The sequence below is a fragment of the Cetorhinus maximus genome, chromosome 7 (assembly GCF_964194155.1).
Source record: "Cetorhinus maximus chromosome 7, sCetMax3.hap1.1, whole genome shotgun sequence".
Taxonomy (NCBI): domain Eukaryota; kingdom Metazoa; phylum Chordata; class Chondrichthyes; order Lamniformes; family Cetorhinidae; genus Cetorhinus; species Cetorhinus maximus.
This window is the reverse complement of record NC_135885.1, coordinates 4,205,019-4,229,889: the sequence shown is the minus strand read 5'-3', so window position 1 is coordinate 4,229,889 and position 24,871 is coordinate 4,205,019. Positions and strand designations below refer to the sequence as shown.

The window sequence follows — 24,871 nt, the reverse complement described above, 5'->3', positions numbered from 1 at the left end:
ACAGGGAAAAGGCAGGGCAATGGCATTAGGTCACAATGCTCATTTGGAGAGCCAGTGCAGACATGATGGGCTGAATCGCCTCCTTCTGTGCCTTTAAAATTCTGTGATTTGAATATCAAAGGGAAGTCAGAGGTGACAAGAAACGTTTTTGCATCTTACAGGAGTCCTATGGGTAAACAGAAGAGGGTATATTACATTTTATTGACCCGAAAGCAGAGACAAAATAGAAACATGAAAGATTTTATGTTTGGAAGGATTTGAGTTTCAAAGAGGTATGAGAACAATGGAACCTGAGATGAAAGTGGGGATAAAGATATTTTAGAGTTACTGTGTTGAGCTTAGTGGTTGGCTGCTGGTGGTTAGCTGTTGGCTCCATGAGGAAACAGCTCTGGGCTGGGAGAAGATGCAGTTTGAATCAGCCATCCAGTCAAGCCAGAAAAGTCTTGGGCTGCCAAAAGCAATCCTGTTCTGAAGTCTTGGATTTCCACAGCAGAGTGGTATGCTTTATTAAAGCTATAGCAGTTTGCCTTGGATAATATTACTGGATTTTTATAGTTAAACATCTCTAAGGGAGTGTTGCCTAGAAGGTGTTTACTTGTGGGTCTGACCCAAGTAGGGAGTCTTTTTGGGGAATATTTTGTAAGACTAATCTTAACTGTGTAACAGTAATCTTGTGTGCCTAAGTTGCCTTTTTTTGTTAACAAAACTTTTACTTTTAATTTTTAAAACCCCAGGAGTGTCACTGGCTGCTGGGATTAGTACATTTTCTTCTTGTTTCCAGAATACAAAAAAAAAAGGGTTTGGCCCGTAAGCCAAGTTTCCCTCTGGGATTTCGTTTGCTCAGCAGTTAACATCTGCTGTGGTCATATCATCTCCTCCAGCCCTATAATCCTCTGCGTTCCTCCAATTTTGGCCCCTTTGTGCATTCCCTTTGCCCCACAACTGGCTGCTGCACTGTCAGCGGCTTGGGCCCTAAACTCTGGAATTCCCTCCCTAAATCTCTCTGCAGCCGCTCCCTTTCTCTCCTTTAAGATGCTCCTTAAAACCTAACTCTATGACCAAGCTTGGTGACTTCCTAATATCTCTCTCCATGTGGCCCTGTGTCAAATTTTGTTTTGATAACTCTCCCATGAAGCATCTTGGAACCTTTAATTATGGCGCTATAAAAATGTAAGTTGTTGTTACATGTGGAAGTGACACTAGGTGTCAGGCAAGTGACAGAGGTGAAGTCACAGTGAGAGCTGGATGGGACTCAGTGTTCTCTACACGTGGATGTCAGGTGACTGATCCCTAGCACAGGCCAGTTGGTCACCCCGAGGGAGAGAGAGATAATCTACAGCCAAGTCCCCTGAAATCAAGTGTTGTCCAGTAGAATCACTGACTAGTCACAGTGACACTATTTTAGCCACAAGCACAGGTAAATGTACTTCATACGTGTGCATTTTCTTAACAAACTTTTCCCACCATTCTGTAAGCAAGGGATTAAAGTAGTCGCAAAGATCAGAAAAAACACTTGCATGCCCTCGTTTTTCATCTTGCCATTTTATCACCAATACACAGACCAGCTAATGCTCACTGATCTCAGTACTCTTATCCGTCCGCACAATAATGGAACTACAATAAGCTACCCTCCCTCCGGACTCCAGGAGCTGTGTCCCCACCATGGTCCCCACACCACGCCCCTCACTGCCACCACCTCCCCCACCCCACTCTCCCATCCAGTGTCCCAGCGCTGCCCCACCCCACTCCCACGCAGTGTCCCAGTGTGCCTTCCTCCTACATTACTTCCCCCCCCCCTCCGCCATCCTCCACCCTCTTCCCGGGGTCCGAATGACCCACAGGTTGCTGGTGGGGTGCGTATTGGACCACAGCTGGGTTAAACCCCTCGGTGTCTGGAGCAGAAGAGAACAGGGAGCTGCCCGTGTTGCTGCCTGCTCAGACCCTCAATGGTATCGCTTGGCCGATGGGGAACTCACAAAGGGGAAATGTGCGCTTTTTAAAAAAGAACGTGTTTTATGCGGCCTGAAAGTTGCTGGTGCTGCCCAGTGCGTGACCGAGCCACAGTGATTCGGGACAGTCCATGGTGCTCTTAGCTCGTCATTTAGACTGCTGTCACTGCGCCCCATGGTCCCTGACCTTCAAAGAGGAAAATCGAATCACCCAGATCCTGCATCTGAGTGACTATGCTGTCACCAGCTCCAGAAGAACAGTCATTGAGGAAGCAAAAAAGTGCAAAGCCGGCTGCGAGTCCCCTCATAACCGAATAGTCACTCACTACAGCTCACGCCTGAAAAATAGGACATTGGTGAAATGTACTGTAGAGTGACTGGTTTGGGTTGCGCCTCAGCAAGGAGTCGCGCGTGTCCACGAGAGTATTGGCGGTGGTGGAGAATAAAACTGGAGGGCAGTTTGCATCAAAGTCACCAGAAAGCTTGACTTCTGTCTGTTCTTCCTTTCACAATGTAGAAATTCATCAGGCTCGATATGTCGGAATTCCAGGAAAAACATGAAGTAAGTACAGTGAAACAGGGTGACAGTGAGATCACAAGCATTCGTAATATTAACCGTCCTTCAAGCAGTTAGCTCTAGTCTGGAGCAAAAAGACCAGGAGAGGAAATGGCTAAAACTCTCAACCAATCTTTTGTTGTTAGTGTGATAGGGATAAAGCTCCCACAGCTGTTCGACACTGGGTGCAGCCACTTGGTAAACAATTAGTGTGCGGTTCCAGTCAGTGTGGTTGTTGAAAAAGAGTAGGGTCAGTTGTGAAGCTCTGCACAAACGAATAATCAGTGAAGCTCACACATGAAAACTGGTTATTAGTACAATGTACTGGAGGGTTCCTCGTGCTTGTTGGACCTCACTGGAAGGGTTTGAGGGGATAGAGTATATGAGGGGGCTTTAATATGTATCTAACCTCATGCTGAAGTTGGGACTGTTTTCCTTGGAGAGGGTTGAGAGGAGATTTGATCGAGGTGTTCAAAACCATGAGGAGTCTGGACAGAGTAGAGAGGGAGAAACTGTTCCCATTGGTGGAAGGTTCGAGAACCAGAGGGCCCAGATTTAAGGTAATTGGCAAAAGAGGCAATGGTGACATGAGGGAACACTTTTTTACGCAGCGAGTGGTTAGGATCTGGAATACGCTGCCTGAGAGTGTGGTGGAGGCAGGTTCAATCAAGACATTGAAAAGGGAATTAAATTATTATCTGAAAGGGAACATTGTGCAGGGTGACAAGGGGAAGGGGACTAGGTGCATTGCTCCTTGGGAGGGCCAGCATAGACACGAGGGGCCAAACCACCTGCTGTGCTGTAATCATCCAGTGATACCGTGTTGTACCTGTCCTGGGAGTGTTTGATGGGGACAGTGTAGAGGGAGCTTTACTCTGTATCTAACCCCGTGCTGTACCTGTCCTGGGAGTGTTTGATGGGGACATTGTAGAGGGAGCTTTACTCTGTATCTAACCCCGTGCTGTACCTGTCTTGGGAGTGTTTGATATGGGGACATTGTAGAGGGAGCTTTACTCTGTATCTAACCCCGTGCTGTACCTGTCCTGGCAGTGTTTGATGGGGACATTGTAGAGGGAGCTTTACTCTGTATCTAACCCTGTGCTGTACCTCTCCTGAGAGTGTTTGATGTGCACAGGGTAGAGGGAGCTTTACTCTATATCTAACCCCGTGCTGTACCTGTCCTGAAAGTGTTTGATGGGCACAGTGTAGAGAGAGCTTTACTCTGTATCTAACCCCATGCTGTACCTGCCCTGGGAATGTTTGATGGGGACAGTGTAGAGGGAGCTTTACTCTGTATCTAACCCTGTGCTGTACCTGCCCAGGGAGCGTTTGATGGGGATAGTGTAGAAAGAACTTTACTCTGTATCTAACTCGTGCTGTACCTGAGAGTGTTTGAATGGGTTAGTGTAGAGGAAGTTTTACTCTGTATCTAACTCCGTGCTGTACCTGTCCTGGGAGTGTTTGATGGGGTCAGTGTAGAGGGAGCTTTACTCTGTATCTAACCCTGTGCTGTACCTGTCCTGGGAGTGTTTGATGGGGACAGTGTAGAGGGAGCTTTACTCTGTATCTAACCCCGTGCTGTACCTGCCCTGGGAGTGTTTGTTGGGGTCAGTGTAGAGGAAGCTTTACTCTGTATCTAATACACATGTGAGTAACTCCAAGACAGAAAGATGGAATTATTCTATTACAACATGGACGTCCCTTGCCTTCTGGACACAAATAAAAATGAACAAATTGGCAATGCAAACATGTTTAAGCAACTAGACGAATACTGGAATAAATTTCTCAATAAAATAATGTACATTTCAAAGGTTGCAAAGTTTATCGGTTCACCACCTGGTTATGTCGGACATGAGGAAGGTGGTCAGCTGACCAAGAAACTGAAACAGAGTCCGAACGCCGTGGTTTTGTTTGACGAAGTGGATAAGGCCCATCCCGATGTTCTGACCGTTATGCTGCAACTCTTTGACGAGGTGAGTCCCATCTGACTGTGAGGCAAAAGAAAGAATTTACATTGTGCAATGTGATAACGATCAGATAATCTGTTTGTGTGATGCTGGTTGAGAAATAAGTATTGAACTAAGCCACTCGGATAGCTCCCCCGTTCTTCAAAATAGTGGCCATCATCTACAGAAGGATCATCTACATCCACCTGAGAGGGTAGACTTGGCCTCAGTTTAAAGTCTCATTCAAAAGAGGGTACCTCTGACAGTGCTGTACTCCCTCAGTACCGTGCTGGAGCATCAGAAGGTTATGTGTTCCAGTCCTTAGAGCAGGGATTGAACTCCTTACCTTCTGATTCAGAGACGTGTGTGACACAATAGTAATTGGTGATTGACACTGAAGTTCCAAGAAGATTAATGAAAAGATGCTGGTGGTTTTCGCGTGAGAAATCCAGTTGAAAGGCCAAGATTGCTCAGAGAACACTGCTCAGGAGAGGAGACATGTTAAATCAAGCACTGATGCCAAATTTGGATTTTCTTTGAAACCTATAACCTAGTTACGGTGAATCTTAAATATATAAACTTTAAAATATTTTCGAATGTAACTGTGGGAGCTTGCTGTGTGTAAATTGGCTGCCACCTTTTCTACATTGCAACAGTGACTTCACTACAAAAGCTAATGGGTATGACGTTTGATTGCTAGGGAGTAAATAGCTTCAGAGGGAATAAAGAAGTCTTGCTACAATTGTGCAGGCTCTGGTGAGACCAAATCCAGTATATTATGTGCAGTTTTGGTCTCCATTTTTAAGGAAGGATATACTTGCATTGGAGGCAGTACAGTGAAGGTTCACTGAATTGGTCCCTGGGGTGAGGGGGTTCTCCTATAACGAGAGGTTGAGTAAATTATATTCTCTGGAGTTTAGAAGAATGAGAGGCGATCACCTTGAAACTTATAAGATTCTGAAGTGGCTCGATAGGGTGGACACTGAGAGGTTGCTTCCCCCTGGCTGGGGAATCTAGAACACGGGGGACACAGTCTCAGGATGAGGGGCCAATTATTTAGGAGATGAGGAGAAATTACCTCACTCAAAGGGTTGTGAATCTTTGGGAATCCTCTACCCCTAAGGGTTGTGGATGCTCCATCATTGCATACATTTAAAGCTGGGATTGACAGATTTTTGGTCTCTCAGGGAATTAAGAGATATGGGGAGCGGACGGGAAAATGGAGTTGAAACCCAAGATCAGCCATGATCGTATTGAATGGCGGAGCAGGTTCGACAGGCCGTGTGGTCTACTCCTGCTCCTATTTCTTGACTTCTTCTGTCAATTGCTTGTGTTGTGGATATTAAGACAGGTGACCTGTTATGACCAGGATGGGAGGAGTGTGTGGATTATCAAGCCCCATTACTCTGCAGGCACTACCGTTAATTTAAATGTTTAGTTTTCTCACCAAAATGGCTAATTATATACCTGTGCCTCAAGTGCCCAGAAGATAAGAGTCTCTGACCAGGCTTCTATCAAAAACTCAGAATGTTTAATTTATTTTAAAACAAAACTTCTTCAAACAAGTTGCAAGCACTGGTTAACACACAATTGTAAATGGGAAGTATGACTGTCTATCTCTTCCTAAAGAAACCCCTGAGCGCGCACACACACAGACTCTCACACACAGAGTCAAACAGTCACAAACAAAGGACAAACAGATAGAGTCTCTCTGCAGAGATGGGTTTTGGAGGATGGGTGTTATAAAATAAAGAATAAAATCCACAGGGTCTCGACGCTGTCGACCTGGAGCTCTCTCCTGTGAAGGCAGCAGCTGGTCCCAGTGGATGCCTGGACATTCTCACCCCTGGTCTCAGCTTTGCAGGACCAAATGCAGGCTGGTTGAGGGTTCTCTGGCTACAGCTTGGTAGCCCCTCCCAATTTTAGGCCAGGTAGAGAGAGAGAGAGCCAGTCAAGGTAGCCTTCTTTCCTCAGCTTGTTCTCCAACAAAACCCCCTTCAAAACAAGCAGGTTCACAACTTCAGTTTTCTTTCTCTCTCCCATGTGATTGCCATTTTTGTCCCTCAGCTTTTCATTAAGTAAAGTGCTTTGCAGTTCAAACAAACGACCAAGTCCTTCTCAAGTACCATATCAGTCAGGTGATTTCTCGGAAGAGGCCTGTTTGTTTACAGCCCCAAGGTGAACTTACGACCTTTTTAAAAAAAAATTCCCAGGTTAGCATCCAGATCATGCCATGTCCCTCCATTTTGTAAAATAAAACTTTAGTCTTGAGAGATATGATTCTAACAGGCCAAAAACTCAAAGAGGTAGGTTTTAAGGAGCATCTTAAAGTAGGAAAGCAAGGTAGACGTGGAAAGGTTTAGGAAGGGAATTCCAGAGTTTAGAGTCTTTGCATTTGAAGGCACAGCTGCCAATGGTGTAACGATTAAAATCAAGGATGCTCAAGAGGCCAGGCCAGGCCTAGAAGCGGTAACAGAGATGGTGGGTGGATGAGACCTTGGAGGGATTTGAAAGCATGGGTGAGAATTTTAAGATTGAGAGCCAATATAGATCAGTCAAGTCTAGAGGTAATAAATGCAGATAAAAAGGAATTGGAGGAGGCTTGTGTGAGGCATAAACATTGGTATGGACCAGTTGGGCCAAATGGCCTGTTTGTTTACCTGGTAGGGGCAGTTCGCCCAGTATCCTGAGCCAACATGCCCCTGAGGTAGAGGTGACGTTGGACCTATGGTTCCCAAAGCTCTCTACCACTGGGCGTTTTCCTCACCTCACGCCTGGATCTGTTGTAGACTCATTCATCATAGCAACCAATCTCAACAATTACTGGACAATGACTCCATAACCATTTTATCACCTAACTGCCAGGATTCTGGAAGGTGAATTAGATGGGCCTTGGACTTCCTTTGCCCAGCAATTCCTTTGTTTCCTATTTAACATTCCAACATCGCTAAGAATAGGTCACCTGGTCACCTAGTTTCTGCTTTGTGGGATCTTCCTGTGTGCAAATTAGCGGCCACTTGGCTGCTTTGCATGAGTCACAGCTCATGGCGATGTTTCGTGCGGCTTTGGATTGTTCATTTGGAGTTGTGATCTTAAGTCTTTAAAACCCCCGACCCCGCTCTCCTCACTTTCAGGGAAGACTGACAGATGGCAAAGGAAAGACCATCGAGTGTAAGGATGCAATCTTCATCATGACCTCCAATGTAGCCAGTGAGGAAATAGCCGAGCATGCCTTGCAACTGCGTCAGGAGGCCCAGGAACTGGGCAAGAAACGTCTAGCCGAGAATCTAGGTAAGCTGCAGGATGGTGTTGAAGTGTATCGAGCCCCTATCTTGTTGTGTTTGCTTAATACTCTTAACCCCCACTCACCTCCGAGATTCTCCCCAGCAGGTATCTTCCATCACACAGAGATATCAGAGCCTCTGATGTCCTGATCTCCTCAGAGCTCAATCACTGCACTTTTTCCTGTAAGGTTCACTGGACATCAGCTGATTTCCTTTCACTAGTCACTAGCCCAGAGGTGACACGGTGAACTGTATTGCTCTTAAGTATATTTGCTACCTCCCAAAACAAATCAACTAACCCATCATGTTGACTAGGCACTGATTTTCAGAATTTCCTGAGGTGTATTGCTCAATCCCAAATAAATCAGTGCTTTCACTCACCAAGAACCCGGTCAGTACCACACTGGACAGTCCCTTCAGTAACAGAGACACTGGTCAGTACCACACTGGACAGTGCCTTCAGTAACAGAGACATAGTCAGTACCACACTGGACAGTGCATTCAGTAACAGAGACATAGTCAGTACCACACTGGACAGTGCATTCAGTAACAGAGACATAGTCAGCACCACACTGGACAGTGCCTTCAGTAACAGAGACATAGTCAGTACCACACTGGACAGTGCCTTCAGCAACAGAGACACTGGTCAGTACCACACTGGACAGTGCCTTCAGTAACTGAGACACTGGTCAGTACCACACTGGACAGTGCCTTCAGCAACAGACACCGGTCAGTACCACACTGGACAGTGCCTTCAGTAACAGAGACACTGGTCAGTACCACACTGGACAGTGCCTTCAGTAACAGAGACACTGGTCAGTACCACACTGGACAGTGCCTTCAGTAACCGAGACACTGGTCAGCACCACACTGGACAGTGCCTTCAGTAACAGACACTAGTCAGTACCACACTGGACAGTGCCTTCAGCAACAGACACCGGTCAGTACCACACTGGACAGTGCCTTCAGTAACAGAGACATAGTCAGTACCACACTGGACAGTGCGTTCAGTAACTGAAACACCGGTCAGTACCAAACTGGACAGTGCCTTCAGTAACTGAGACACCGGTCAGTACCACACTGGACAGTGCCTTCAATAACTGACACCGGTCAGTATTACACTGGACAGTGCCTTCAGTAACTGACACCGGTCAGTACCACACTGGACAGTGCCTTCAATAACTGACACCGGTCAGTATTACACTGGACAGTGCCTTCAGTAACTGACACCAGTCAGTATTACACTGGACAGTGCCTTCAGTAACTGACACCGGTCAGTATTACACTGGACAGTGCCTTCAGTAACTGACACCGGTCAGTATTACACTGGACAGTGCCATCAGTAACTGAGACACCGGTCAGTATCACACTGGACAGTGCCTTCAGTAAGTAATTGAGACTTGGCCAGTTACAGAGAGGAGATGTTGATGGCAAGAATCAGATGGAATGCAGATGGGAGGGAGGGGTCGTAGCTTCAGTCCTTATCAGTGTAAGTGTAAATATGTGGAGCGTTCATTATCCCTGTTGAAAAGGTTGACTGAAGTTCCTGGATCCTCTTTTGACTTGAGCTTCTCTCTGGTTATTGCAGATGATGTATTTCTGCATGAGAAAGTGACCATCTCCAGACATTTCAAAGAACATGTGATCAGACCCATTCTGAAGGTAATATAACTACTCAAGTTACAGCAACTGAACCAAGTACAAGTGTAGTTAAGGACAAGAAACTGCCATTTGCCCATCATTGGTCATTCCCTTGCTTTTAGCCCATCCTTCTACTCTCTTATCGAGCTCCAGCACCCCAACACCACCATTGTTACTCATCCCTTTAATACCTCAACTCCCATTGTCATTCATTCCTCTCTCATCCCAACTCAGCCATTTAAAGGGAGATAGTGTCATAATGCTAATTTCACTGGAATAGTAATCCAGATTCCCAGGCTAATGCTTTGAGGACATGAGTTCAAATCCCACCGTGGCAGCTGGTGGAATTTAAATTCAATTAATAAATCTGGAATATAAAGCTCGTCTCAGTAATGGTGACCATAAAACTATCGTTGACTATTGTAAAAAAACCCATCTGGTTCACTAATGCCCTTCGGGGAAGGGAATCTGCTGTGCTTCCTCGGCCTGGCCTACATGTGGCTCCGGACCCACAGCAATGTGGCTGACTCTTAGCTGCCCCTCTGAAATGGCCGAGCAAGCCACTCAGTTCAAGGGCAGTTAAGGAGGGGCAACAAATGTTGGCCTTGCCAGCGACGCCCACACCCCATTAAAGGATAAAGAAAAAACATGCACCCACAGTTTGAACACCCCTCATGGTTTTTCCTCTCAGGTCCTTCCTATCTGATTATTCATTGCAGAAATTCTTCCAAGTGTTTAGTTGAAGGAATTTAAATGGCATTATCCTCAATTTGTTCTCCTCCAACTATAAACTCGCCAGATACCGAGTGACCTGGTCAAAGTCACTAATGACTTCCTGTGTGACTATGGCTTCTGTGCGCTGCCCTCAGGAGCTCCTCAATCTCTGCCTTGAACACTGTGAATCACTCTAACCTTATTCCCATTCCCTTATTGCCTATTGGTCCTACTGTCACTATTACATTATCATTTTGATGCTGAGAAAAGGCACATCAAAGACATCCTGCAGGATAATGGCTGTATATCACGCAGACTCATGAACGGGTCTAAGGCCATCACTTTTGGCCCTGAACAGTGCCCAGTCTGCCTCAGATTACCCTGGAAGGGCAAGGTATCGGAAAAATCTGAGCAACAGGTGCAACACGCTGCTACTATGCAGTACCAACACGAGTGGTGTTCACCACTAACAAGATGCTGCCGTCAAGCCAAAAAGACTGGTTTCTCTGCCTATCACACAAATGAGTAATGTGCTGTATGAATTTCAGTGCCAGTGTGATGCTAGGTATGTAGGCTGTATGTCCCAAAGACTGGTGGATCACACCAAACAGCATGTCCCTTCCGCTGTTCGCAACGGGCAAGGTACAGGCCGTACCCAACCAGCCCGTGCTTGCAAAACTCAAAACACAGTAACTTACATTAGATGTGATTCCGTGATTGGACAACATTTGCTAAGTAATCCACATGGTACTAAAAATTACACTGACAAACCAATTTAAGATTGTCAGTTGGACTCGCAGTGTGGCACATTTGCGTGTACTGAAAGCTACATATGTTCACACACAGGGTCCTGTTCTTTGCAGACAGAAAGGACATGTACACACATTGCACCTGTTTCAGCTGAACAAAATAAGTGACAGCCATTCGCTGGCTCAGTCCTCAGGGCAATGCCCTGACCAATCAGAGTCAAGCTGCCCGGTTTAAATTTTTAACAGTGCTTGGCAGTTAACTGTCGGTCCCTATTAACTGGTGCGTTCTCCACGGCAACACCTCTACCAATCAGAGTCCAATTGCCAACCAATCAGCACTCTCTTCTCATACAGTATAGAGTTGTTGCTTCCCCTGACATTGGTATTCTTGCGATTGTCCTGATGAGTGCAAGACAAAAAGCTTTGCAAATATGTCTTTTTTCTGTAATATTCAAGTTCTGTGCTACCAAATAACATTTTGATGTAATTGAAACATAAGGCTTTATGATAATAACCCGCTGACGTATGGTGAATGTGCTTCTATCCAGGCCCATTTCCGACGGGACGAGTTTCTGGGCAGAATCAACGAGATTGTTTATTTCCTTCCCTTCTGTCACTCCGAACTGATTCAGCTGGTCAACAAGGAGTTAGTCTTTTGGGCCAAGAAGGTAAGGAAGGGATCCTGTGCTGATGATTTCAAAAAATCTGTGTCAATGTAAAATATATCATGCCCTGGAATCGCAGAATGCACCATTACGCACAGAAGGAGGCCAATTCGGCCCATCAAGTCTATACTAGCTCTTTCAAAAAGCGATCCGGTTAGTTCTTCTCCCCTGCTCTTTCCACGTATCCCTGTGGTTTTTCTCCTTCAAGTATATATCTAATTCTCTTTTGAAGGCCATTAATGAGCTTGTATTCGCCACCCTGTCAGGCAGCGGCTTCCAGATCCTAACCACTCATCTAAAAACGTTCTTCCTCGTGTCACCTCTGGTTCTTTTGCCAGCCACCTTAAACCTGAGTCCTCTGCTTATCGACCCTTCAGCCTCTGGAAATGGTTTCTCTGTTTGCTCTAACTAAACTCTTCACCTTAAAACACCTCCGTCAAATCTCCTCTGCTCTAAAAAGAACTACAGCTTCTCCAGTCTCTCCGTGTAAATATAAATCCTCATCCCTGCGACCATTCTAATTAAATCTCTTCTGTATCCTCGCCAAAACCTTCACATCCTTCCTAAAGTGTGGTGCCCAGAATTGGGCATGAGAGGGTCATATAGGGTTAGCATAACTTCCTGGCTTTTATCACACGCTCCCTTTCTTTGTAAAGCGGGGGAGGCGGTGGCATAGTGGTATTGTCGCTAGACTAGTATTCCAGAGACCCGGGGTAATGCACTGGGGACCCAGGTTCAAATCCCACCATGGCAGAATTCAATTTTAAAAACTGGAATTATAAGTCTAATGATGACCGTGAAAACATTGCCGATTGTTGTAAAAACCCATCTGGATCACTAATGTCCTTAGGGAAGGAAATCTGCCATCCTTACCTGGTCTGGCCTATATGTGACTCCAGACCCACAGCAATGTGGTTGACTCTTAATTGCCCTCTGAACAAGGGCAGTTAGTGGATGGGCAATAAATGCTGGCCTGCCCACATCCCCTTCCCATTGCTTTATTAACCTTCCAGGATTCTCTGTTTTGTATCCCTTTGCAATTGTAAATTTAAAATTGATCCAATTCCCTTTAGAAAGTTGAAGTCGGAGTTTCTTTATGTGTCTCCTTCAGGCTGCCAATGTGCATGATGCTCTTGATTTGAACATTATGCTAAGAGAAAACAAGTTTAGTTTCTATGACTCACAGCAACAGAAAGTGGTTTCACCAAGTTCTTGTCTTCCTTTGCCTGCCAATCAAGCACATTGAAATGTCTTCTTAATAGAGCCCAAGAGGCCATTCAACCCATCATGCCCATGGCAGCTCTTTGAACGAGCTATCCAATTAGTTCCACTCCCCCACTCTTTCCCCGTGGCCCTGCAGATTTTCCCTCTCCAAGTATTTATACAATTCTCCTTTGAAAGCTATTATTGATTCTGCTTCCACTGCACTTTCGGGCAGCGCCTTCCAGATCATCAACACACCTGCTTAGGAACCTGGGAGTTGCTAAATGAAGGAAGGCCAAGGTCCATCTCGTCCACCTTTTACCGTCCTGGTGCTATTGACTAATCACAGCAATCAGTCTCTATCAATGAGTCTGTGAATGACACCCAGACATGAGGTGAGAAAAACCCCCCTCTTTGGGAACCACAGGTCCAAAGGCTCTCAAGCTGCACTCACCACACATTATAAGAAATAGGAGCTGGGGTAGGCCAGTGGCCCATTGAGCCTACTCTGCCATTCAATAAGATCATGGCTGAACCTCTACATCAACTCCACTTTCCCACCCTGACCCCGTGCCTCAAATTGTTCGTATGCTCCATGTCAAAATATTACTTTCTACTAAGAAATCTGTACAATTTGCATCTGAATGAACCATTTCCCTACAAAACCTGTTTCATGGGTTGACCACCCGCTCAATGAAACATTGCCCGTGTAGAAATTGCAGACTAGCTGCAAGAGTATCATTTTTATTCATTCTTGGGATGTGGGTGTCTATTGCACACCCCTAAATGCCCTTGAGAAGATGTGGTGCGCCACCTATGATTTTCTAAAACTCCTTCGATTCGGAAAAGGTCCCATCAGATTGGAAGTTTGCAAATGCAACACTGCTTTTCAAGAAAGGAGGGAAGGAGAAAACAGGCCAGTTAGCCTGACATCAGTTGTTGAGAAAATGCTAGAATCTATTATTAAGGAAGCCTTAATGCACTTACAAAAGTATATATAATTAAAACAAGTCAACATGGTTTTACAAAAGAGAAATCCTGTTTGATAAATTTATTAGAGTTTTTTGAGGATGTAACTAGTAGGTTCGATAAAGGGGAGCCAGTAGATGTGGTATGCTTGTATTTCCAAAAGGCATTCGATAAGCTGCCACAAAAAAAGGTTAGTAGGCAAGATAAGAGCTCATGGAGTTGGCAGTAATATATTAGCATGGACAGAGGATTGGTTAACATATAGAAAGCAAAGAGTGGACAAAAATGGGGCATTTTCAAGTTGCAGGCTGTGACTATTGGAATGCCACAAGGATCAGCGATGGAGCCTCAGCTATTTACAATTTATATCAATGACTTAGATGAAGGGACAGAGAGTAATGCGTCAAAGTTTGCTGATGATACAAAGCTAGCTGGAAAAGTAAGCTGTGGGGAGGACACAGAGACTGCAAAGAGATATAGACAGGGTTCAATGAGTGGGCAACAGGATGACAGATGGAGTATAATGCGGGGAAATGTGAAGTTATTCACTTAGTTGTCAGAAAAGCAGAATATTTTTTAAAAGGTGTGAAACTCGCAAATGTTGATGTTCAAAGAGACCTGGGGGTGCTCCTATAAGGAAGGTAGAAAGTTAGTATGCAGGTGCAGGAAGCAATTAGGAAGGCAAATGGCATGTTGGCCTTTATTGCAAGGGGATTGGAGAACAAGAATAAAGAAGTCTTACTGGAGTTGTAAAGGGTTTTGGTGAGACCACATCTGGAACGCTGTGTGCGGTTTTGTTCTCCATATCTGAGAAAGGATTTACTTGCATTGGAGGTGGTACAGTGAAGGATCACTAAATTGGTCCCTGCGGTGAGGGGGCTGTCCTATGATGGGAGGCTGAGTAAATTGGGTCTATATTCTCTGGAGTTTAGAAGAGTGAGAGGCGATCTCATTGAAACTTACAAGATTCTGAAGGGGTTTGATAGAGTGGACACTGAGAGATTGTTTCCACTGGTCGGTGGGTCTAAAACACGGGGGCACAGCCTCAGGATGAGGAGTTGATCATTTAAGAATGATGAGGAGAAATTCCTTCTCTCAAAGGGTTGTGAGTTCTTTGGAATTCTCTATACCCAGAGGGTTGTGGATGCTCCATCATTGAACATATTTAAGGCTGGGATAGACAGATTATTGGTCTCTCAGGAAATCAAGGGATATGGGGAGCAGGCGAGAAAATGGGGTTGAAGCCAAGATCAGCCATGATCGTGTTGAATGGTGGAGCAGGCTCGATGGGCCGAGTGGCCCAATCAACTCCTGCCGTCCATGTGGTGTAGGTACACCCACAGTGCTGTTCGCAGGGGGGAGTTCCAGGATTTTGACTCAGCGACAGTGAAGGAACGGCGATATCGTTCCAAAGTCAAGATGGTGTGTGACTTGGAGGGGAACTTGCAGGTGGTGGTGTTCCCATGCGCCTGCTGCCCTTGCCCTTCTCGATGGTAAAGGCTGTGGGTTTAGAAGGTGCTGTTGGAAGTGAAGCTACTGAGACACAGTTTAAGCACATTCACCTGTGTGCAAAGAGATCATTGGGGAGCACATAGCAACAGGAACTCTGTCTGACTTTCTGCTCCCTGGCTCCAGAGGTCACACAAGTAGCGATAGCTCCCCTACTTCCCCACCCAAGATCATTAACCTGGGGATCAAACAACAACACTTTGCATTTATATAGCACCTTTAACATAGTAAAATGACCCGAGATGCTTCACAGAAGAGTGATCGACACAATACGACATTGTGCCACATAGGAATATATTAGGACAGTGGACCAAAGGCAGGTTTTGAGGTGGGTCTCAAAGGAGGAAAGAGGCAGAGACGTTTAGGGAGGGAATTCCAGAGCTTAGGGTTCAGGCAGCCAACGGCACAGCCAACGATGGTGGAGCGATTTAAAATCAGGGAGACAAGAACTTGAGGTAGGCATATATTTCAGAGAGTCTTTAGACTGGAGGAGGTTACAGAGAGAGGGGCAAGGCTGTGGGGAAATTTGAAAGAAAGGATGAGAGCTTTAAAACTGAATGCAAAACTCTGTCGTGAGCACAACCCACTGCTACGCCAACTGTACCTTTACCCACTGGAACCTCATCAGAGGAGCTTGTTGCATATTCTCTTGTGTTTTTTTATGAAGGAGTGAAGGGGATGTTGAGTGGCTGCATAGTAAATCCAGTAAATGTACGACCCTGAAATCCCTTTCATTTCCCTCCAGGCCAAGCAACGACACGATATCAACCTGCAGTGGGACCGGGAGGTGATGGATGTACTGGCGGAAGGATACAATTTGCATTACGGAGCGAGATCCATCAAGCATGAGGTGAGGCTGGGGAGGCCAGCGAGAGATTATGGGGCAGTGTCAGCCATAAATCAGAGCTTCTGTAAATAAAGCAGATTAAATATGAATATGTCATAGATCACAGTGACTAATACAGCACGCTTCTCCTCAGCTACATTCAGCCCAAGCACAGAGTGCAATGACAAGAAGCTAAATATGCCAGGGGTCTGCTGGAGCATCAGTTCCTCTATGTACAGTAACTGGGATGAAAGGGGTTTGAAAGGCGTAAAATAGTACAGCACGAAAGAGGGCCATTTGGCCCATCAAGTTTGTATCAGCTCTTTTAAAGAGAAATCCAGTTAACCCCAATCACACACTCTTTTCCCATATCCCTGCAATATTTCCTCCAAATACTTAACGTATTCCCTTTTAAAGGCTGCTATTAAACCCGTTTCCACCATCCTATAAGGCAGAGAATTCCAAATCCTAACCATTCATAAGGCATATAAATAGCGAAAGGATGATACAAGGAGGAGTGGGACCAATTAGGGACCAGAAAGGGGATTTGCACATGGAGACCGGGGACATTGCTGAGGTGTTAAATAAATACTTCGCGTCTGTCTTTACCAAGGAAGACATTGCTGCACAGGTCATAGTGAAAAAGGAGATAATTCAGACACTTGAAGGGTTTACCATTGATAAAGAGGTGGTATTGGATAGGCTGTCTGTACTTACAGTTGATAAGGCACCGGGACCGGATGAGATGCATCTGAGGGAAGTGAAAGCAGCAATTGCGGAGCCATAATTTCCAGTCTTCCTGAGACTCAGGGGAGGTGCCAAAAACCTGGAGAATTGCAAACGTTATGTTCTTGTTCAAAAAAGGGTGTACAGGCCAGTCAGTTTAACTTCCCTGGTGGGGGAAACTTCTAGAAACAAAAATTGGGACAAAATTAATAATTACTTGGGCAAATATAGATCAATTAAAGAAAGCCAGCACGAGTTTGTTGAGGGAAAATTGTGTTAAACGAGCATTGTTGGATTTTTTTGATAAGGTAACAGAGAGGGTTGATGAGGGTAATGCTGTTGATGTGGTGTACATGGACTTCCAAAAGGCATTCAATACAGTGCCGCACAACAGACTTGTGAGAAAAGTTATAGCTCATGGAATAAAATAGACCAGGATAATAGCATGGATACGAAATTGGCTGAGTAACAGGAAACAGAGAGTATTGGTTAATGGATGTTTTTCAGACAGGACAAAGGGTTTGTTGTGGAGTTCCCCAGGGGTCAGTATTGGGCCCACTTCTCTTCCTGATATAATTTAATGACCTAGACTCTGGTGTACAGGGCACAATTTCAAAATTTGCGGACGATACAATACTTGAGAGCTTTATGAACCGTGAGGAGGATAGTGTAGAACTTCGAAAGGTCATAGATAAAAGCAAAATACTGCAGATGCTGCAAATCTGAGAGAGAAACAGAGCTAGTGTTTTGAATCCGTGTGAAGAGATTTTCCAGCATTTTCTGTTTTTATTTCGAAAGGACATAGGTAGGTTGGTGGAATGGGTGGACAGGTGGCAGATGAAATTTAACGCAGAGAAGTGTAAAGTAATTCATTTTGGTAGGAAGAGTGTGGAGAGACAATATAAAATAATGGGCACAATTCAAAAGGGGATGCAGGAGCAGAGCGACCTGGGTGTATATGTGCATAAATCATTGAAGGTGGCAGGATAGGTTGAGAGTGTGATTAATAAAGCATACAGTATCCTAGGCTTAGTGCATGGGCAAGAACATGTCAGATGGAATATAATGTGGATAAGTGTGAGGTTATCCACTTTGGTGGGTGGAACAGAGGTGCAGAGTCTTTCTAAAAAGGCTAGAGGTTGGGCACTGTTGATGTCCATAGGGACCTGGATGTCTTTGTTTTCCCACTGGGAATCAGGTGGAAAACTCTCCACTGGTTGGAGTCATACCTAGCACAAAGGAAGATGGTTGTGGTTGTTGGAGGCCAGTCATCTCAGTTCCAGGACATCACTGCAGGAGTTCCTCAGGGTAGCGTTCTCGGCCCAACCATCTTCAGCTGCTTCATCAATGACCTTCCTTCCATCATAAGGTCAGAAGTGGGGATGTTCACTGAGCATACTATGTTCAGCACCATTTGCGACTCCTCAGATACTGAAGCAATCCATGTCCAAATGCAGCACAACCTGGGCAATATCCAGGCTTGGGCTGACAAGTGGAAAGTAACATTCGCACCACATAAGTGCCAGGCAATGACCATCTCCAACAAGAGAAAATCTAACCATCGGCCCTTGACATTCAATGGCATCACCATCACTGAATCCCCCACTATCAAAATCCTGAGGGTTACCATTGACGAGAAACTGAACTGGACTAGCCATATAAATACTGTGGCTACAAGAGCAGGTCAGAGGCTAGGAATCCTGCAGCGAGTAACTCATCCCCTGGTTCCCCAAAGTGTATCCACCGTTTACAAGGCACAAGTCAGGAGTGTGATGGAATACTCTCCACTAGCATGGATGAGTGCAGCTCCCACAACACTCAAGAAGCTTGACTCCATCCAGGACAAAGCAGCCCATTTGATTGGCACCACATCCACAAATATTCAGTCCCTCCACCACCGACGCACAGTAGCAGCAGTGTGTACCATCTACAAGATGCACTGCAGGAACTCACCAAGGCTCCTTAGACAGCATTTTCCAACTCACAACCACTTCCAAATAGAAAGACAAGGGCAGCAGACACATGGGAACACCACCACCTGGAAGTTCCCCTCCAAGTCACTCACCATCCTCACTTGGAAATATATCGCCGTTCCTTCATTGTCACTGGGTCAAAATCCTGGAACTCCCTCCCTAACAGCACTGTGGGTGTACCTACACCACATGGACTGCAGCGGTTCAAGAGGGAAGCTCACCACCACCTTCTCATGGGCAATTAGGGATGGGCAATAATTGATGACCTAGCCAGCGAAGCCCAGAGCAATTGAATGAATTAGAAAAAAGTCACTTGAAAGCTAACGGGCAGGTGCAGCAAGCGGTTAGGAAGGGAAATGGTATGTTGGCCTTTATCATAACAGGATTTGAATACATGAGTAAAGTTGTCTTGCTTCAGTTGTATAGAACCTTGGTGAGACCACATCTGGAGCATTGCATACCAGTTCTGGGTCCCTTACCTAAGGAGGGATATACTTGCCATAGAGGGAGTGCAGTGGAGGCTCACCAGACTAAACCCTGGGACGGCGAGACCATCTTATGAGGAGACATTAAGGAGACTGGGCCTGTATTCTCTAGAGTTTCAAAGAATGAGAGGTGACCCCATTGAAACTTACAGGGCTCGACAGGGTAGATGCAGGAAGGATGTTACCCTTGGCGGGGTGTGGGCCTAGAACTAGGGGATGCCGTCTAAGAATAAGGGGCAGGCCATTTCGGGCTGAGATGAGGAGGAATTTCTTCACTCAATGACTGGTGAATCCTTGGAATGCTCTACCCCAGAGGGCTGAGGAAGCTCAGTCATTCAAGACAGATATTGATAGATTTCTCATTACTAATGATATTAAGGGATATGGGGTTAGTGCGGGAAAATGGTGTTGAGGTAGATGATCAGCCATGATCTAGTTGAATGCCAGAGCAGACTCCAGGGGCTGAATGGCTGACTCCTGCTCCAATGTCCCACCCAGGCCTAGATCACAAACTCTCGTATTATGACTGTAAGTGATGGAATTTTATATATTCTGCTCACACCCCCACCCCCCTGTGTTATTCCCCCAGGTGGAGCGGCGTGTTGTAAACCAGCTGGCAGCTGCCTACGAACAGGAGCTTCTGCCTCACGGATGCACACTCCGCATTGCTGTGGAAAGTCCGGGCATGGGAGCGACGAGGGAGCAAGGCACCGAACACGGGGAGCCTGACTGCAGGGGCACGAAGATCAGGCTGGAGATCGTGGAGAAAGACAGCAAGTCCCGCAGGCTGGACATCAGGGTCCCAGTCAAAGCGGACAAGGTGGTCCACCGGTTGTAGCACTCACCGGATAGGAGCTGGAACTTCGACTGTGACTGACTGCTGCCGTACGGGAATGAGGAAATTCACAGCCCCCCCCCTCACTGCCCTCCCTGTGATCTCTCCATCCCTTCACCGAATCGTTCGTGATGTCTCCAATCCTCTCCCTCGCCACTGACTCGTGCTGTGGCACGGGATCCACGGGTCTATTTTTAGCCGCACCCCCCCCCCTCCAACTATCTGCCCACCACTTGCCAACAGGTACATTTTCTGAAGGAACAAGCCTCACGGCCTGAATGACCTCCTCCTGTTGCCATGTGACAGGTCTGAGGGGCCAAATTGCCTCCTCCTGTTTCCAGGAGACGTCGGAGAGCATTCAGGAACCAGATTTTCCCTGGTTGGTTTTATTTTCCTTTGGCTGTGTTTTGTGAGCGACCCAGAGTTATTGCAGCTCATTGTAATTCAGCACAGACCACAGGAGTCGGAGTGGAAAAGCTGCCAGTCTATACAGCGTGAGTTACATGCTGGCATTTCAAAGTGAGCCATCGAGAGAGAGAGAGATATAACTAAATCGTGTTGTCTCTTTACAGTGGGACAGTGGGAAGTGGATACTTAATTAAATTTCTGATTTGCCCGAATTATAGTTTGAACTGCAGAGACTCAATGATTGCAGACTTTTGTTATTTTACCGATCCATCAGACCACAGACAACTAAACGGGATGCTCCACTCTCAGACACCCTTCGTTTTGGGGTTTGGTATCATCACTGCGCCTTATACAGGGGGACTTTAAAACCACACCCCTCCTCCCCACGAACCCTAAACACCTGCCTCTCAAAGCCCAGCCCTCAGATCCATCTTTTATTTCTTCCTCACTGCCTTGTCCCTCTTTGAGTTTCGGAGGGCTTAAAAGGTTTACAAAGGGCCTTTTGTATGTCCTGTCCACTTAAAGCAAGGAAACCAATCCGGCCAATTACCACCCCATCAGTCTACGCTCAATTTTCAGCAAAGTGCTGGAAGGTGTCATTGGCAGTGCTATAAAGCAGCACTAAGTCAGCAATAACCTGCTCACCAATGCTCAGTTTGGGTTACACCAGGGCCACTTGGCTCCTGACCTCATTACAACCTTGCTCCAAACATGAACAAAGAAGCTAAATTCCAGAGATGAGGTGAGAGTGACTGCCCTTGATATCAAAACAGCATTTGACAGAGTGTGGTATCAAGGAGCCCTAGCAAAACTGGAGTTAATGGGAATCAGGGGGAAAACTCTTCGCTGGTTGGAGTCATACCTAGCACAATGAAAGGTGGTTGTAATTGTTGGAGGTCAGTCAACTCAGTTCCAGGACATCACTGCAGGAGTTCCTCAGGGTAGTGTCCTAGGCCCAACCATCTTCAGCTGCTTCATCAATGACCTTTGTACTATCATAAGGTCAGAAGTGGGGGTGTTGGCTGATGATTTCACAATGCTCAGCACCATTCGTGATTCCTTGGATACTGAAGCAGTCCATGTCCAAATGCAGCAAGACCTGGGCAATATCCAGGCTTGGGCTGACAAGTGGCAAGTAACATTCATGCCACACAAGTGCCAGGCAATGACTTTCTCCAACAAGAGAGAACCTAATCATCTCCCCTTGATGTTCAATGCCATTACCATTACTGAATCCCCCACTATCAACATCCTGGGAATTACCTTGATTAGAAACTGAACTGGACCAGCCATATGAACACTGTGGCTACAAGAGCAGGTCAGAGGCTGGGAATCCCGTGGTGAATAACTCACCTCCTGACTCCCCAAAGCCTGTCCACCATCTGCAAGGCACAAGTCAGGAGTGTGATGGGATACTCCCCATTTGCCTGGATGAGTGCAGCTCCCACAACACTCAAGAAGCTCAACACCATCCAGGACATAGCAGCCCCTCTTGATTGGCACCCCATCCATCATTAAAAGCGTTCACTCCCCCCCCCCACTGCCTTGACTGCAGCGTGTACCATCTACAAGATGCACTGGAGCAACTGCCAAACCCATGACCTCCACATCCTAGAAGAAAAAGGTTGGCAAACACATGGGAACCACCATTTTTATGTTTCCTTTCGAGTCTCTCACCATCCTGACTTAGAACTATATCTCTGTTCCTTCATTGTTGCTGGGCGAAAATCCTGGAACTCCCTCCCTAACAGCACTGTGGGTGTACCCACACCAGATAGAATACAGTGGTTCAAGAAGGCGGCTCACCACCACCTTGTCGAGGACAACTAGGGATGGGCAACCGATGCTGGCCCAGCCAGCGAAGCCCACATCCCATGAATGCATTAAAAAAAAAACATAATTGAGAATGACACTTGCAGTGCCAGTACTTAAGGAGTGCTGCACTGTTGGAGGTGCCATCTTTTGGATGGGACCGTAAAAGATCCCATTGCACTATTTTGCAGAAGGGCAGGTGAGGTTCTGCCCAGCGTCCTGGGATCAATATTTATCCCTCCACCAAACCCCTAAAGAAAGACATTACCTTATTGCTGTTTGTGGGAGCTTGCTCTGCACAAATTGGCTGCCACTTTTCCCACATTACAATGGCAACTACTCTTCAGAAAGCACTTCACTGGCTGTGAAACGTTTTGGGGCATCCTGAAGTTTTTTTTTGTCTCTTACGCTCAACTGTGAATCAACAGTTCAACCCAAGGAACATCAGCATTTCCAATCGTTTCCTCAAGTTCAGTCTTTCTGGTTAAAGAAACGAATTGTAACCAGGAGCAGGAACCCTGGTCAATTCTGACTTCTATAATCTGACTGTGCTGAGACCGATTGCAGCCTCTCCTTTGGGGTTCAAAGCTGGAACCTGTCAGGACACACGGTGCAGATTTAACAATGGCTTGCGATTATATATAGTGCCTTCAAGGTAGGAAAACAATCTAAAGTGCCCCATAGAGGCATAATCAAAACTAAAATGGAACCAGAGAATGAGCTAGTAGGAGTAACTGAAATTTTGGTCATGGAGTTCATCTAAAAGGACCTAGGCAGCTGAAGACACAGCTTCCAACGGCGGAGTGATTAAAATCAGGGACGCGCAAGGGGCCAGAATTGGTTAGGTGCAGGGAACTCAGGACAGTTGTAGGGCTGGAGGAGATTTACAGATAAGGAGGGTCGGAACCGTGGAGTGATTGAGGCATTGCCAGACCGGGAGCCAGTGTAGGGCAGTGAGCACGATGGAGGGTGATCGGGGCTTGGTGCGAGCTGGAACACGGGCAGCAAAGGCTTGGATGAGCTCAGGTTTACAAAAAGTGTGGAAGATCGGGAAGCCAGCCAGAAGCGCATTTGAATAGTGGAGTCTGGAGGAGATCACTTGCAATTACTCAGCCGCATTCCCTGCATTCGGGGACGGCCGACCCATAGATATTAATGATGCTACTCCCACTCCTGTGGAGCTGCTTTGACATGGAAAAAGGGGGGCATTGACGGAGCTCTCCCAGGTAGTCTGTGGGTTCCACCCCTCCTTCCCAATCTGCTGTGCGTCTCTTAGGAAACACTGACTGATCTGGTGGGGCTGCTGCCTGCAGCTCAAAGTAAGAAAAGTTGATTGGAAGCAAAAAGAAATGTCAGAGTATGACACCGAAACTCATTCATCTGGGCATTCCAGAGCATTTTACAACCAATTGTAAAGTAGGAAACTCAGCACTAATTTACACACAGCAAGCTACCACCTTCAGCACTGCGGCCTGTATTTCCTAGAGTTTAGAAGGATGATGGATGATCCCTTTGAACCACACAAATGTCTTAAGAGGCTTGACAGGGAAAATGTGGGAGAATATTTCCCCTGGATGGAGGATGTAGCACTAGGAGTCAGTTTCAGGGTGAGGGGTCAGCCATTTGGGAATGAGAAGAAAAATTTTGTTACTCAAATGTTTGTGGCCTTTGGGATTCTCACCCGCAGAGAGCTGCAAATGCTCAACCATCGGGTTTATTCAGTTTGGAGATTGACAGATTTTGGGGTACTAAGGGAATCTGGGGATAGTGTGGGGATATGTATGTGAGGTGGAAGATCAGCCACGATCTTATTGAATGGTCTACTCCAACTTCTATTTCTGATGTGATGCCATTGACCTGCCCTTTTTTCTTCAGCGATGTTGGTTGAGGGCTGGTTATTGGCAAGGACACTGAGGAGAACTTCGCTGCTCTTAAAATAGTCCCTTGTGATCTTTTACATCCACATGAAAGGACAGTCAGAGCGCCAGATTAAAGTCTTATTCAAAAGACTGCATTCCCAACAGTGCAGTGTTCCCTCAGTGATGGGACCGCAAGCAGAGAGGAGGAATAGGCAGGGCATTTTTGAGTTAGCAACTAGTGGAGTGCTGCAAGGATCAGTGCTAGATGAAGAGATTGAGAGTAATAGATCCAAGTTTGCTGATGATACAAGGTCAGGTTGGAGAAGCTGGGGTTGTTCTCTTTGGAGCAAAGAAGATATTTGATAGAGGTGTGCAAGATGATGATGGGTTTGGATAGGTGGCAAGGAAAAGCTTCCCATTAACTGATGGTACAAGGACTAGGTTTAGCAAGGGGCGTAGGGGGGATGTGAGGAAGAACTATTTTTATGTGATAAGTGGCAATGACCTGGAACTCGCTGTCCATGAGGGCGATGGAAGCAGAAACAACCAATGATTTCAAAAGGAAATTGGATGGGCACTTGGAGGAAACATACCTGCAAGGATACAAAGTTAAGAGCGGGGCTGTGGGACTGACTGAATTCTTCTGAATGGCCACCTCCTGATCGGTAAATGAGTCTATGACTAAATTACCCTATATTTAAGGAAGGATATACTTGCATTGAAGGTGGTCCAGCAAAGCTTCACTAGACTGATGGATGAGAG

The 24,871-nt window shown here is 46.1% G+C and overlaps 1 protein-coding gene across 1 annotated transcript in view; it reads left to right on the top strand.

Annotated features, from left to right (window-relative positions):
* clpb (ClpB family mitochondrial disaggregase) overlaps positions 1 to 20,650 on the top strand; it is a 127,238-nt gene extending 106,588 nt beyond the window's left edge. Inside the window, exons 10-16 of the mRNA XM_078544968.1 lie at positions 2,467 to 2,511; positions 4,317 to 4,478; positions 7,586 to 7,742; positions 9,324 to 9,397; positions 11,388 to 11,507; positions 15,931 to 16,035; positions 19,785 to 20,650. Of these exons, the coding sequence (XP_078401094.1) occupies positions 2,467 to 2,511; positions 4,317 to 4,478; positions 7,586 to 7,742; positions 9,324 to 9,397; positions 11,388 to 11,507; positions 15,931 to 16,035; positions 19,785 to 20,033 (912 nt within the window). The 3' untranslated portion in view covers positions 20,034 to 20,650. The remainder of the gene's footprint in view (positions 1 to 2,466; positions 2,512 to 4,316; positions 4,479 to 7,585; positions 7,743 to 9,323; positions 9,398 to 11,387; positions 11,508 to 15,930; positions 16,036 to 19,784) is intronic.
* Positions 20,651 to 24,871: the final 4,221 nt, after the last annotated feature.